This window comes from Rhinolophus ferrumequinum, chromosome 9 (assembly GCF_004115265.2).
Source record: "Rhinolophus ferrumequinum isolate MPI-CBG mRhiFer1 chromosome 9, mRhiFer1_v1.p, whole genome shotgun sequence".
Taxonomy (NCBI): domain Eukaryota; kingdom Metazoa; phylum Chordata; class Mammalia; order Chiroptera; family Rhinolophidae; genus Rhinolophus; species Rhinolophus ferrumequinum.
Genome location: NC_046292.1, coordinates 23304429 through 23319256, shown reverse-complemented (window position 1 = coordinate 23319256; position 14828 = coordinate 23304429). Strand labels below are relative to the sequence as shown.

General features: G+C 50.8%; 2 protein-coding genes across 2 annotated transcripts in view; one reads left to right on the top strand and one right to left on the bottom strand.

Annotated features, from left to right (window-relative positions):
- The window catches only part of CSMD2 (CUB and Sushi multiple domains 2), a 579918-nt gene that overhangs the window by 257404 nt on the left and 307686 nt on the right, over positions 1 to 14828 (top strand). The gene's annotated exons all lie outside the window — the stretch shown is intronic.
- On the bottom strand, positions 3142 to 3850 carry HMGB4 (high mobility group box 4). The gene has a single exon (XM_033115123.1). It carries the CDS (start codon positions 3730 to 3732, stop codon positions 3142 to 3144), a length of 591 nt encoding a protein of 196 aa, XP_032971014.1. The 5' UTR covers positions 3733 to 3850.

Below are 14828 nucleotides of genomic sequence, written 5' to 3'. Positions count from 1 at the left end.
CCACCCCGCCAGAGCCACTCCCGAAGAGCTCAAGTCAGGATCCAATTAGGGGGCCTCCTCCACCTGCCAGAGGTTGGTGCCAAAGGAAAGGAAATTAAGCAGCTAGGGTGGAGGCTGGAAGGAGAAATACGGTTAAAGACAGTCTCTTCCAAAATTATCAGGAAGCCAGCACTTGTTGAGTATTGTATGAGTTATCTATTGCTGTGTGACGAATGACCACAGACTTACTGGCTTCGCACAACACATTCTGTTTCCGTTTCTGTGGGTCAGGAGTCTACACTTGATCTTAGCCAAAAGGCCGAGAAGCGATGGGTCAGGAATCTAGTAACAACTTAGCCGGGTCTGTTGCTTGAGGCCTCGGAAGCCTGCAATCAAGGTGGCAGCCCGGGCTGGGTTCTCATCTCAAGGCTTAACCGGGTAAGGATCCACTTCCCTGCTCATGTGGTTCCTACAGCACTCAGTTCCTTGTGGTGGCAGGTCTGAGACCATCAGTTTGTCACTGGCTGTTGGTCTGAGACCACCTTCAGCTCCTAGAGATTTCCCAGCTCCCTGCCATGTGGGCTTCCCCAGCTTGGCTGCTTTGTCAAACAAGTAAGAAGGATCTCGAGAGGAAATCAACCAGCAAGATGGAGGTTTATATATCTTTATGTAATCACAGAATTAATATCCCACCTCTCTTGCCTTATGCTATTCTTTAGAAGCAAGTCACAGATTCTGCTCATATTTGATGGAAAGGGGTTATATGGGGGCAAGGAGGGAGAATCACGGGACAGCCACCCTAGAAGGGGGTCCACCACAGTCCCTATTGTGTGGTAAGGACTGTGCCCAATACTTTTGCATGTGTCGCATCATTTAATCACTGAAACAACCCATAAGGCAGGCATCACCCCTACTGGACAGGTGACAAATCTGACCCACAGAGGAATGAGAACTTGCCTGGGGTCCTGTGAATGCTAAGACGGGAACCACTAGTATCCTGACACCAAGCTAACCTGTACGAGCTTAGAGACTGAAGGGTCAGCATCTTTACAGTGAGGAGGAAGAGTCCGATGGAGGCAGGGAAGGGGAATAGCAAGAGGGTTCTCGCTGTCCCTGAGACGTGAGACTGGGAGGAAAGGATGGGTGTGGGTTACATGTTAAGAAAGAAAACTGAGAACACTTATGTCTGATGGTCTCTGTTTTCTAAGCGAGGCAGAAAAGGAGGGCGTCTCCTGAGAGGGTGGAGGTTGGGCTGGAGGGGAAGCAGAGCCAAGTTGGAATGGCAGCTGTGGGGAACAGGGAACAGGGAACGGGAATCTTGACAGCGTGAGTATAAGGTTGCCAAGTAGGATAAAGCTGCTTCCTCCATGAAGACTTCAGAGGTCACCGTGGTGGCGGTACCTACCCCTGCCCCCAGCACTGAGTAAGCTTCACTTTCCACATCCTGCCTTGTAGTGCTGTGCTTTATGCCCACGTCCGCCTCTCTCATCAGAAGGAAAGCTCTTACAGGGCAGGATTACGTTGGGCCTCCTGGTAGCCAGCACAGGGTCTGGCACGTGGAAATCCTCCATGAATGGCCTGATTCTGGACTCTGAGTTTCTAAATCTCTCTACCATATTGCCTCTCATCTCCTACAGGCTCACCCCATTCTAAAAGGCTTTTCGAAACTATGTAGTTTTACTTTTGTTTTGAAAGTAAAAATTCAAACAGCAGTAGAGAACAAAGTTTAAGTCCATCATGGGATAGAGGTTAGAGATAGAATTAGGGAAGTCTGTTGAATACATAACGTGGTGACGAGCAGTTTTGCATTGTGGTGGAGTCTTTTTGATGTTAGGACGTCAAAAGCCATTTCAAAATATTCCGTATCGATCTATATTGATTGGTATGAAGCATTGCCCACAGTATATTGGTGCCTGAAAAATAATTACCGTGTAGACACAGAACAATCCCATTTGCATCAAATGACCAGTTTGAGTCATTTTAAGTGGCAGAAAACCTAACTCAAACTCTCTTAGACAAAAGAAATGTGTGGGCCCATCTTCAGTGAAGTCTAAGAGCATGTTCTGATGCCGAAGCTGCATCCTCCCCTGGGACTCCTTGCAGGAGTCCTGAGATCCACTCTGATTGGACCAACTTGGGTCACATGCCCATCACTGAACCAATCACTGAGGCCAGGGGAATTCCATCTGCGGAAGCCTTGGTTGGGGGTGGAGTCCGGGTGCTGTGAGCAACAGGAAAAGGAGTGGATACTGGTCATAATGGCCATCATGGCAACAGATCTCCACTGGACCTGTATGTGGGTGATGCTCATATCCACTGAAAAAGGACCAGGGGGTGTCCACCAAAATGTCAACAGGGTTTTCTCCAAGTCGGCTCCTGTTTTTATAAAATCAGCCCCAGGCTTCATCCTGACTAGAACAGGGACCCCCACTGGAGTCTCGTCTTGGCCCACGAATGGTATCTAAGCTTTGCTGTGGGACCAGTTCTGGAAATGGTCCCCTAAGGCCCACCTAAACTCCAGTTTCCCACCCTCTGCTGGGGCCTGAATTAGGAGCCTGACCTGCACTCCAGGCTTCTGACCTGCTTGGTGAGGAGGGTGGCAGGACTTAGTGCTCATGCCTGTGGCCTGGAGTGTGGCCCTGACCCTGGGTGGAGCCTTCTGACCGGGATGCTTCCCACTGGATACTCCTACCTTCATGACGACTAGCTTCTTTACACCTAGCGACTCCCACCCCACCTGCCCAAGCCATCCCTTTGGCTACTGTTGCCACTTCTCTAAAAGCCAGCCCTCCCCTCCCCTCCTCAGCCCTCCGCATCTCACCCCTCCCCTCCCCTCCCCATCCCACCTCTCTCCTCCCCTTCCCCCTCCCCTCCCCTCCCCACCCCACCTCTCCCCTCCCCTCCTCTCCCCTCCCCATCCCACCCCACCCCACCCAATCCCTCCCCTCCCCATCCCTCCCCACCCCTCCCCATCCCTCCCCACCCCTCCCCACCCCACCCTACCTCTCCCCTCCCCTCCCTTCCCTTCCCTCCCCAGATCAGTTTCCCAACCCCCATCTCAACACTACCACACCACTCACTTCCCCACAGCAGCAGCAATGGCCGCCCTATCAGCACACACGAGACTACGGACAGGCAGTGGAGCTGAATGGCATTTTATTTCTAATTGGATCCACTCGCTTTGTCTGATGTAGCTTGCTCGCACCTTCTGCGTTGGTTCTTAGGCAAGCCTTGGCGATTCTTCTTCCTGGCATTGCGTTGTGTGCGATAGACTTTCAGTTCCTCACGGTACTTAGCTCTCAGGAGAGCTGCTCTTTGTTCATACGGCTGCTTCTCGCTGTCTGGTTTTGCAGACCACATCTTCCCTGAGGCCTTTGCCACCTGCACCACCGACCAGTTCGGATTCTCCCTCTTCAGCTGGGTGTAGTGGTCTTGGCAGAAGAGTAGGAAGGACGATGGAGGCCGCTTAGGTGCCTGGGGGTCCCGTTTTCTCCGCTTCTTCCTCTTGCCAATGTAATTCAGCATCTCTTCCTGGTACCGGGCTTTGTCAAGCTTGGCCAGGGCTTCATATTTGGCCTTTTCATGCTTTGAGATGGACCTCCATTTTTCCGAACACTTTCTAGAGAACTCTTTAAAGCTAAGGTAGGTATTTGGTTGCTGCTCCTTGAACTTGTTCCTGCAATTCAGTATGAAGTGGATGTAAGAAGAGACATTAACCTTGGGCCTTAGCTGGATTTCTTTTCCCATGTTCATAAGGTCATTTTCTTTTCTGTATTCAGTAACTTGGACAGCAGAGGCTTTTGTCCCCACACTCCAGGAGCAAATCTAGGAGGTGCTCTGCCTACGATGAATTTTTCTCTCTGCAAGAGCTGCAGTCAGGGGTCGGCCTTTTCAGTGGTGGTGGCATTATTGGGTCAGAAGAGGGGATTGTTACATCACTCCCAAGCTGGCCACTCCTGGCCAGTGCCTGTGGCATTTGCATACAGGTACTCTTATTGGTTGGCTACTTGAGGGTTAGTTTTTGCTTCTCATGAAACATAATCGTTCATCTGGAGAAAGCTCTGGAGCAGCTACTTCCCCTGGAATATTTCTCCTTGGCTTCCTGGAGGCAGTGGGCTTTGCTCAGCTTTAGGAGCTTTTGACTCCTCAGATGCGGTAACAAATCACGAGGTCTGCCTTCCTGGCCGTAAGATTGTCAAGATGCCACATCATCTCTTCCAAAGGCAGGCTGGAAATAATGAACAGGAGGAGGTGGATGGCTCCAGAACTGTCATGATAAAATGTGAAGTCTTTCTGTTTGCCCCGAACACCGGCAGCTCCTACTGTACGAAGAGTTTAGTAGTAACTCTAAAAATAATCAGATGTGACAGCTGTGACTCGGTTCCTGTCAGGACAAAGTTTGTCTAATTTAAAACCCAAGCACTTGGGCTGTAAGTCTAAACTCTTTGTTTCTCTGAAGAAACTTGAGGGGTAGGGAGAGAAACAGGAGAAGCTTGAGATTTTACTAATTATACTTGAGTCCAGGAAAAATGAGATCAAACCCTTGGCATATATCAGGAGGCCTGATCTCAGGGGTCCCCATTTCTTGGGGTTAGAGCACAGTGCTGTAATAGCCGCACTCACACTAGTTGGCCTCTGGCCTAAACGCACGTGCAGATATCCCACCCGCCTTCCAACTAGAGGGAAAGGAGAGACAAAGTGACCTTTGGACTCTGTGGGGTACTTGCTTATATGGTGCAGCAGGTGATACAGCTCAGAGGTTGATGATGGCGCCAAATTTGCAGGGCTAGAAAACTAAGCGTCATGAACATAGAAGTTACCCTGGTTAAGGTCAAACAGCCACTAACAGGTGAGAGTCTGGATTTGGACCCATTTACCTGACTCACACCTATGCTTCCTCCTGCCTGCACAGAACTGTTGCCTTGGGGAGCAAGGGCCCAGGTATGTGGCCTCAGCAGCTGAGCCTGACAAGGAAACTTGCCTAAGGTTAGACCACATGTAGAATGTTTGCCAAGTCCACTGCCAGGGCTCCAAGATTGACTTTAGCTTCTGTCTTGTGTAAAAGAAAGGTGGAAACTGATGCGAGTTCCCGGTCCTGAATTCTAGCCCCAGCTCTGCTGAGAGGTGGCCGGGCTACCGCAGCCAGCACCCCCCTTCCTGTGAGCCTGTGATTTCTCATCTGTAAAATCAGTGTGTAGACTGGCGAGGAAAGATAGTCCCTCCAGGGGACATGCTGTCGTGTTGTGGCTGGATTTGGGAGCCTGTGGATTTGCCAGATGCCTGGCAAGGAAATCTGGGCGAGTGGGGAGGGGTCTGGCCAGTGGGAACGGATTACTCCGGGGACATCTGTCAGCCCAGGTAGCTTTTCTCACTCTGGTGCTTTCTTCTAAGGGGCCAGAGGTTGGCTCACCTGTTTGATGGACTAGAACTGGGCTGCAAAGATACATGGGACACAGCTCCTGCCTGAGGTAGAGGATGTGCTGTGAGGAAGAACTTGGCTAAAGTCTGTATTACTCAGACCCTGCTCAGACTCACAGCAGAACCCAACAGCCTGTCTCTGCCTCTCTTGATGACCTTTACCCTCTGACACTGATAAGATCCACGAAGATGAACCCCGCGAAAACCATCTGGAGCCCAGCAGATCTAGGAAGAGAAGGCAGTAAATGTGAAAGCTATGGCAACCCTTTGTTGTTCAGGCCACACTCCCCGCACGGAGGGGTGAAGCAGGGGAATTCTTTGTCTGAGGACCTATTGGAGGGGAACTACACCTGGCTTTCTGTGTCCGTGCTGTGTGTGCTGGAGCCTGAGCTGTGCCGCTCCAGATCCCCTTTCCAACCTTCTCTGCTCTTTTCTACCCATAAGCTGACCCATGTGGACCACATTAATGGAGCCTGGACCCTCTGACTTCCATTTCAGTGTGGCCAGTGGGGACCCCAACCCCTAGGAGATGAAGGAGGGAGGAAGGTGAGGTCACGGCATTTATTCTCCTGGCTTCCGTCCTGTGGGGTCAACTGGGGCCCCCTGGACTGAAAGTCTCAGCTTCCTCCTCAAGTATCGTCTCTAAATGATTGACTCCTTTCAAGTTCAGGAATTGCTCCCTCTCCTCACCCCCTCCTAGTAAGAGCTCTGCTTTTTACTAGCCTCTGAGGGCTCTGCTGTCTCTTGTGGCTCTCCCACACCTTGCCCTTCCCTTTGTAAACGACCTCTTTATTAAACACTCTGAATTAGTCTAATTTGAGCGCCATCTGTTTTCTGCTGGGACCCTGACCAAAGCACCATGTTTCTAGCCTTCCTCTATGGACAGCCGTGGAGACGGATAAATAAACTGTGGGCATCCGTCCAAGGTAGGAGGATATTGAGCTGGATACCCAAGATCTGGGCAGCCCCACAGCCAGGAGGAGTCAGCAGGGGAAGAGTGCCAGCCCCGGAAGGGGCGGGACAGGGCCACAGGGCCCAGGAGGGTGTCTAATATCCTTGTATTATGAGCTGAGCTCTTGGCAGGGACACTGGTCTGAGGGCCAGATAGTAACTATTTTAGGCTTTGGGGGCCACACAGTTTGAATTGTAAGTACTCAACTCTGCTGTTGTAGCGCAAAGGTACCCATAGATAGTATGTAACACATGAGTGCGGCAGTGTCCCATTAATCTTTGCAAAAACAAACAGTGGTCTGGAGGTCATAAATCTGCCATGCCCGGTCTAGAGATGAGAATTCAGTATTTTCAAACTTTCGATCGCAGTCCACGGTAAGAAATACAGTTTACATCATGACCCACTTATGCAGGAGCATACTTCATAATGATATTTATATAATGCTTAATGTGTCAGCCTCTGTTCTAAGCACTTTCCCTATATCAATGCATTTAGTCTTCAGAAAAGCCCGCTGTGGAGTGCGGTGCAGTGGGGTGCTATTTTTCTTCCCAAGATAAAGGTCTCCAAGCACAGAGTTTCCAGAAACAAAAGTTTTATGAAACCTACATTTCTTTTCTAGTCTATTCTGTTACAGTTTCCTCTACTTTATTTTGTTATTTAAAATGCAACCCACAGACTGATCTCATGGCCCGCTAATGGGTCACAATCTATGGATGAATTTGAAAAACACCGTCTCAGCCAGCTGGGCGGGAGCGTCTCTTTTACTTGATATTAAAATGAAATGAAAATCAGACATGGGTTCAAATTCTAGCTTCGCCACTTACTAGCTGGGTCACGTTGTGCAAGTCTAGCTTGTTACAGTCTTATCCGTACAAAGCAGTGAACTGATAATAAAATGGTGAGGGTTGACTAATTGAAGTGGTGGGAAGAAAAGCCCCTGACACTCCCCCTCCCTCACAGTGGGGGCTGGACTTAGGGACTCACTTGTAGTGACGAGCGTATGGAAAAGGACAGATTCTATCTTCACAGTGGAGGAAGCTGGCAGATCTGCCTTAACCCAGCAATCAAAGCGAACATCAATAATAGGCCACATTGATATCACATCCCCCCCTTTCTATAATGTGATTAATAAGAGTATCTCACCTCTGTGGCATTCTTCCCCCAAATCCATAACCCCTGGTCTAATCAAGAGAAAATATTAGACAAACCCAAATGAAGGGACATTCCATAACATACTTGACCAATATTCTTCAAAAGTGTCAAGGTCTTGAGAAAACAAGGAAAGCCTGGGAAATGGACACAGATGGGAGGAGACTAAGTGGACATGATGACTAAAGGCCATGAGAAATGTTGGATTGGATCCTGGAACAACAAAAGGGCCATTCGTGGAAGGACTGGAGAAATCTGAATAAAGTCTTCCATTGAGCCAATAGCTTTTGAGCCAATAGTACCCATGTGGATTTTCAGTTTTGATACACGTCCCATCGTTATATGACATGCTAGTGCTAGGGGAAGCTGGGTGAGAGGTATACAGGAAATTTCCACACTATCTTTGCAACTCGTTTCTCATTTCAAAATAAAAAAATTTCCCCAGCTGACAGGACTGTGCACCCAGGGATGAGAGAGCGCACTCTGGATCCTTCTCCCTCAGGACTCACAGGGCAGATACCCTCAACTGCAGCAACATATGCTCTCGGCATATCTTCTGTCACCATGTTTCTCAAATTTGGGGGCATGCTGGAACCACCTGTGGGGCTTTTAAACATCCCAGTGCTCAGGTGACAGCAACACAAGAGCAAAAGGACCTGGCCCGGGCATGCGATACATGTTTTGATGCTTCTTCACTCTCCCTCCTGCCCTTCCTCCTCCTACAGGACGGAAATCAATGGCTGTACTTGCCCTCTGAGCCAGCTACCTGTGGTAGGGAGAATAATGGCTCCACAAAGATGTCCACATACTAAACCGTGGAGCCCATGAATACGTTACCGTACACAGCCAAAGGAACTTTGCAGATGTGATTATATTAAGGATTTGGAGATGGGAAGATTATCCTGGATTATCCAGATGGGCCTGATGTAATCACACGGGTCTTTATAAGGGGAAGGCAGGAGGGTCAGAATGAGAGATGAAGATGTGATGACAGACGCAGAGGGTCAGAATGAGAGAGAGATCCCAAGGTGTTACAGCGCTGGCTTTGAGGATGAAAAGACCACAAGCCCAGAAATGAGGCTGCCACTAGAAGCTGGGAAAGGCAAACAAATGGATTCTCCCCTAGAGCCTCCAGAGGGAGAGCAGCCCTGCCAACACCTTGACCTTGGCCCTTGACACCCATTTCGGACTTCTGACCTCCAGAATTGTGAGACAGTAAATCCGTGTTGTTTCAAGCCACTGAATTTGCAGTGATTTGTTAAAGCAACAGTGGGAAACGAACACAGTATCTTTCTCCTGCAACTGGTGGTCTGTAACTTTTCCTGTGCTATTCTTAGCCCCTGCTTGTGTTAATAAAGACGAGAAATTTATGCCGCCACTTCTGGATTAGTTGAGGTGGCAGGAAGCACGAGCTACTCAATTTTACACACTCTTCTTCGCTCACTCACTGACTCATTAAGTCCCTAATTCACTCATTTGCCTACCAATTAATTCATGTATATATTCTTTCAGTTCATTCACTCATTCACTACTCACTACACACACACACACACACACACACACACACACACACACACACACACTCAGTAAATAGCTATGAGTTTCTTATGCAGTGTGGCTGATTTTTTGACGACCAGTTATAAAAATAGTGTTTGAGGGCTGGCTATGTCTCAGGAAGGCCGGTGATACTAGAGGGAGCACCTGAAATGTCCTGGAAGCCAGGCTGCTGGGACAGGCAGGGTCATAAGCAGCCAGACCCAGGCTCTGGGACACCGACCTCATGTCAAGCAGTCACTCAATCAGATGTGACCGTGATATTTTAATAAAAGTGATGGAAATACTTTAGGTATATTATCTTTGGAAACCGAGAGAGAGAGACTAATTTGTCTAAGGCCACAGGGCAATGAGTGGCAGACCCAGGCCTCAAATTCAGGCCATGTCCTCGGCCTCTGCCGATAGACTGACTCCTCTGGCTGGGGGCAGGAAAGGAGGAAGCCGGGAAGGGACAAGGCCAAGGATTGTAGGAGGGTAAACGGAGGGAGAGAATGGTGTCTGAATCTCACCAGTGAAGGGAGTCAAGGGAGACTTTTCTCATCTGGGTTGATCCTCCTCTCAGATGGATCTGGTCAAGTTATCCCAGTTTCTAGGGTACCCTGAGTCCAACAGGTTGACTGACCGAGAAGGGCCACAGAACCATACCAGCATCTGCGGGAACACACAGAGCCTGGCTCCACGCCCAAGGACAGAGGCTGGTCAGCCCCCAGCCCAATGGACCCCTGGAGAGCTGGACAAGGAATGGGTACAATGGGGTCAGCATGGTGGATCCAGGCCTGACTGCTCACTCTGGCAGGATGCAGCATAAAGGGAAAAGACAACATGGAGAACAAGACCACCTGTGGGGAGGTAACCCCACAGTGAGCTGCAGGTACCCCTCACAGGCCTTGACAAAGCCACTTCCTGACCCCAAAGAGTGGGAAGAGTGGCCTCTGAGCACTCAGTCCAACCCGCTGCCACTTTCAACCACAGTGGACGTCTTTTCTTTTGTCTGCCTAGCAAATTGACATTCCTTGAGAACTGTCCTCAAACTAGGCATGGGGTTCTAGTAGAGGCCACGCCTTTGCCCCAGGAGTGGGCACGTCTCCCAGCCACACTAATCCAGGGCCTCCCGTGAGCTTTTGGTAATTGGAACCAAGGGAAGCAATCCACCAAGGGAAGCAATCCTCGTCCTCTCGGGGGATGAAGATGACAGGGTGAATTAGGCAGCTACTAAGGGCGGGCATGGTTCCAGCCTCTAGCAGCCATTTGCAATAGAGCAAATGAAGCCGGCAAACAGAGTACAACAAAGACGGGGTGCAGAGAGACAGGGGGGCCTTGTGGCATTGGAGTCCCGGGTCCTAGTCATCCCGGCCATAGCCCTGCTCCTCCTATGGTTTGGCGACAAGAGCCAATTTCTTCTCACTTCCAGGCTGATTTGATCTGGATGTCTTGCCCCTGGAAACTAACTGCCTAAGACGTTAAGCCAGATGTGATGGGGTGTGGGGTATGAGAGGCCAGGAGCTCTCCTCTCCCCCAGTTTTCACTTCTCTCATCTCCTCCCCTTGCCTTGTTTTCGCTCCACCGTCCTAATGTCTGGGCCTCCGGTTTGTTATGCAGTGTACGTCCAACAGTCACATCATGGCCCTCAGTAATAAGAGCAAATACTTTCTGAGCATTTGCTAGGTGTCGGGCACTGTGCTGAGAGCTTTTATAGCCGTTTTCTCCCGTAAACCTCCTCACAGCTCTGCGAGGTGGCTGCTGCTGCTGTCCTTATTAAGTAGACGGGGAAACTGAGCCCCAAAGCAGGGCAGGTACTTGCCCAGAGTGTGACAGCTGGTGAATTTAGAGCTGAGATTTGAACCCAGGCAGGCTCCTGCTGGGGCTCGTGAGCTTCCTGTCTACCCCAACCTGCTTTCTATTCCGTAAACGTTGGTCCCATTTGTCACGTTAGTCCCTTTAGTCTCTTGCTGCACAGAGACATGACATGACCGAGAATTGTGGCTGCTGCGTCTCGAAGCCTTAGCAAGAGTTTCTGAGCATCACTGAGTCCCCTTTAATTGTCACACATCACACTCTGACATACACACTGGGAGAGAGGCTCAGAGAGGTAAAGCAACCCCCCAAAGGTCACAGAGGAGTGAACGTGACAGGAGGCAGGATCAGAATCCAGCTCCGCCTGACTCGAGGACACCTTGCTCACAGACCTTAGCAGCCCGGAGATGTCTTACCCTCCCATTCCCTGGCCGACTGAGAGGCTCACTCCCTCAGCCATAGCTCTAGAGCTGCTGAATACCTCAGCGGGGCTGGCTAGCTGCCTCCTGGAGTGGGAGAGGGAGCGCTGATGATGCTCAAACTAAGAATGGCAGGTGAGGGGCAGGCAAAGATGCGTGGGAAGCTCCTCGATAAGCCATCTGCAAACATTTCCTCTGGATGAGAAGAAGTACCCTAGTGTAATCCCCGGGGGCCTCTGTGGAGCGTACATTTCCACCCCCACTGGAAGGGGACAGGTCCCTTCTCTGAGTCATGTCTGCCAGTGACAGGCAGGAGATGGGCAAGGCTGAGTAAGCACGAACTGGTGGAGGCCAGGGTGGGGCCACCTGAGGGAGAGGGAAGATGACTACCAAGGGTACCGGCTACGCTCGGTGTCACACAGTGTCCTGTCCTTTCACCCCTGCACTGTTCTATCACCACAGTGGATGCAGGTGTCGTCAGCGCCCCGAGAAAACCTGGGTCAGGCTGCTCTCAGGTCTGCTTAATCCCTGCGTGCTCTGGAGAGGAGGGTTCAAGGCACTGCTAAAATGCTGACCTGTCTCTTCTCAGACCTAAGCAAGGGAGGAAAATAGTTCACATTTGTGAGGCACCTACTCACAAATGTGACTCAGGCACAGTCCTGGACGTGTTACATACACGAGCACGGCTGTTCTGCACAGGTGAGGAAACTGAGGCTGAGAGAAGTCGCAGTGCATGCCCACATTTACACAACTGGTAAACAGCGGAGCCCAGGTTCACATACAGGCCCGTCTGATTCCAGAGTCCCAGCCCTTAGCCCTTGACTTTCTTAAGCCAATTGCCTCTGTGTAGGGGAATAAGACAGGTAATGAACCAGACAGGTGGCATCTCTACCAGACAGAGACCTGAGCTGGGAAGCGGGGAGGGTCAGTCAGGGTCCAAGTGTGCCTTGGTCACCCCCAAGGCCTGCACCCTGCTCCTGAGCCACGCCTGATGGAGACAGGCTTTACCATGTTAGGGCATGGGGACCATCAGGTGTCCGGGCTGGATCTCAGGTCCCATCTGTAGTCACAGAGACTCTGGTGCCGGGAGCGGGCAGCTGAGGGCCCAGCGGCTGGTCAGGACTGAGACTGTTCTAGATTCTTTCCCCGTCAGACGGGAGCAGGACCTGGGGGAGGGGGGGGCGAATGTACAAGGCCCAGCCCGTCACATCATACGAGAACGATGGGGGGCAGGGCGCAGCAGCAGGCATGGCAGAAATGGTGCTGGGACACCCTTGTCCCTAATCTCCTCTGGTCCTGTGGGGCCTTATCCGTAAAGCCAGTGCACTGTCCCATCAGCCGGATTAACCCAGCTTGGGTCACATGGCCACCCCAGTCTAAGGATCACATGGCTGCCCCTTTCAGGAGCTGTGTGTGGAGGCCGACGCAGACTGGTCGTCTAAGGCTTCTAGCACTCAGGAAAACATGGCACTGCCTGATTTAGACCCGGAGACAGAAAAGAAGAGAGTTGGGCACCCCCTGAAAGGTTGTTAAGAACCCACCACAAGCCTCCTCGCCCAGAGCTTGGCACCTGGCACCAGACTCAACCCCATTCTGTTCAGTGACATGGGCACAGCCTGTCACAGAGGCAGGAAGTGCTGCACCCAGGATCTGTGCCAGGTGAGCAGCGGAGCGAGGAATGGAAGGAACTGACACCCAAGCCACTCCCCATCCCTTCCCAATGTGCCATCCCCAGAACGTCAGTGGTGATGCCCTCATCCCAGCTGACAGCAAACATAGCCAGGAGCCCTGTCTGTCCCTCAGCGCTCCCAGGCTCAGACATAGTCCCTCCAGGGTGCAGTGCATCTGGAGGAAAAGCGTTTACCTGATGTAGCTGGCGTGGGTTCCCTGGAGCTACCAATTAGCTGAGCAGGGAAGAGTCTGACCATTTGTTGACTTTATTGAGTTGCTTCTGGGGAAGAAGGAACATTTGCTCACCTTGATCACCAAACTCCACTGGTGCTGTATTGGGGATATGTCAGCATGAGAAGAATCCCCCCACGGGGTACCAGCAGCTGCTGTGTGAATGGGGAGCACAGCAAGGGCTGAGGGACCAAGGGGCGGGGCAGCATGTCTTCGTGGGAAACCCAGAGGAAACCCAGTGTGACCTCCAAGGCTCTTGCTGCTCTCCCCGGGCTCACCTGCTCACCCGCCTTTCCTCTGCTTTGCCCCGCCTAAGCCCTCTGCTTCCACCAGCAGGAACTTGTTCGTTCGTTCGTTCATTCATTCATTCAAGCGTTCCTCCCTCCAGTGAGCAATGTTTACGTAGCCTTTGCACATGTCAGGCAGTCTGCAAGGTCCTGAGGAAAGAACTGAATAAGAAAGAAGCTCAGGGAGCTCACAATTTGGTGGGTGGGGCAGAGCCCTGAACAACGCCTGGTGAGACAAACACTGTGGCACCTTCTCTCAACCAGGAGAAGCCACCTTCATGGAGCCAATAGCTGTCAGATGACACCTGAAGGATGAGCATGAAGTAGCTGGAAAAATGGTGAGAGTAGATCAAAGTGGACAGGGAGAATTTGTAAAGAGGTGACTTCTTGATCTTTGGAACCATTCAGACCAGATCTTGACTGACAATTTGTCATGAATTCTGTAGTTGGGATGCGTACCTAGCTGGGCATTAGACCTAGAAGAGCTCTGAAGCCCTTTGCAAATAAAATTTTCAAATAAGCTGGTTTCCTGTCTCCCGATCACAAGTTAGGAAACATGCCCCACTATTGAAAGCAAGAGACTGCTGTCCGTCCGTTCATTGGTTTATTCATCCACTCAAAAGCCTATAGCTGTTTAACCATCTCCCAAAGCAGCTCCCTGGAGTACCTGGCACTCCCACAGCCTGGATAGGTCTTCCTGACCAGTGCCCTGTGGCACTCTAAGCGCCGTCGCCTGCCTGCTGTCTCCCACTCCCACCCTCAACACCTGTGCGCTTCCGCCTCCCACCAGCTGAGTCTTGCACTTTCTGAGAATCAGATGGGTTTGTTGCCAACTCTCTCGGTGCCAGTCATCCTTGTTATTGTAATTATGTGATTTAAATTAAACATCACATAAACTGATGAAATACGAGTGCGAAAGGAAATACAGTTGCACCTACGGAAACTAAATTGAATGCTTTGGAATGACTCCATGAAGAAGCTCTAAAAGGAATTGCTTCCCAATTATTAGGCGTGCGTGAGTGAGGTCACTGCCGCCCGCTGCGTCAGCTCCATCGCGGCAGGGAGCACATCTGTCCTGTTCACCGCTGCACCCCAGTGCCCCGCACAGTGCCTGGCATGGCGCAGGGGCTTAAGAAATATCTGTTGACTGGATAAGCTGTAGCAAAATTGGACATGGTGAGAGATGCGCTAAGGGTGTAGTTTATACAAGATACACAATGTGGATACAATGTGGAGTTTACACAATGTGGAGAATGAACCCATGATAAAGGTCTTGGTCCTGCATTAAATGGATCGGCAAATAACTGTCCATAAAAGTATTTTATATTGTAATGAACCATTTAAGCTATGTTTGCGTTCATTTACTATTTCCTA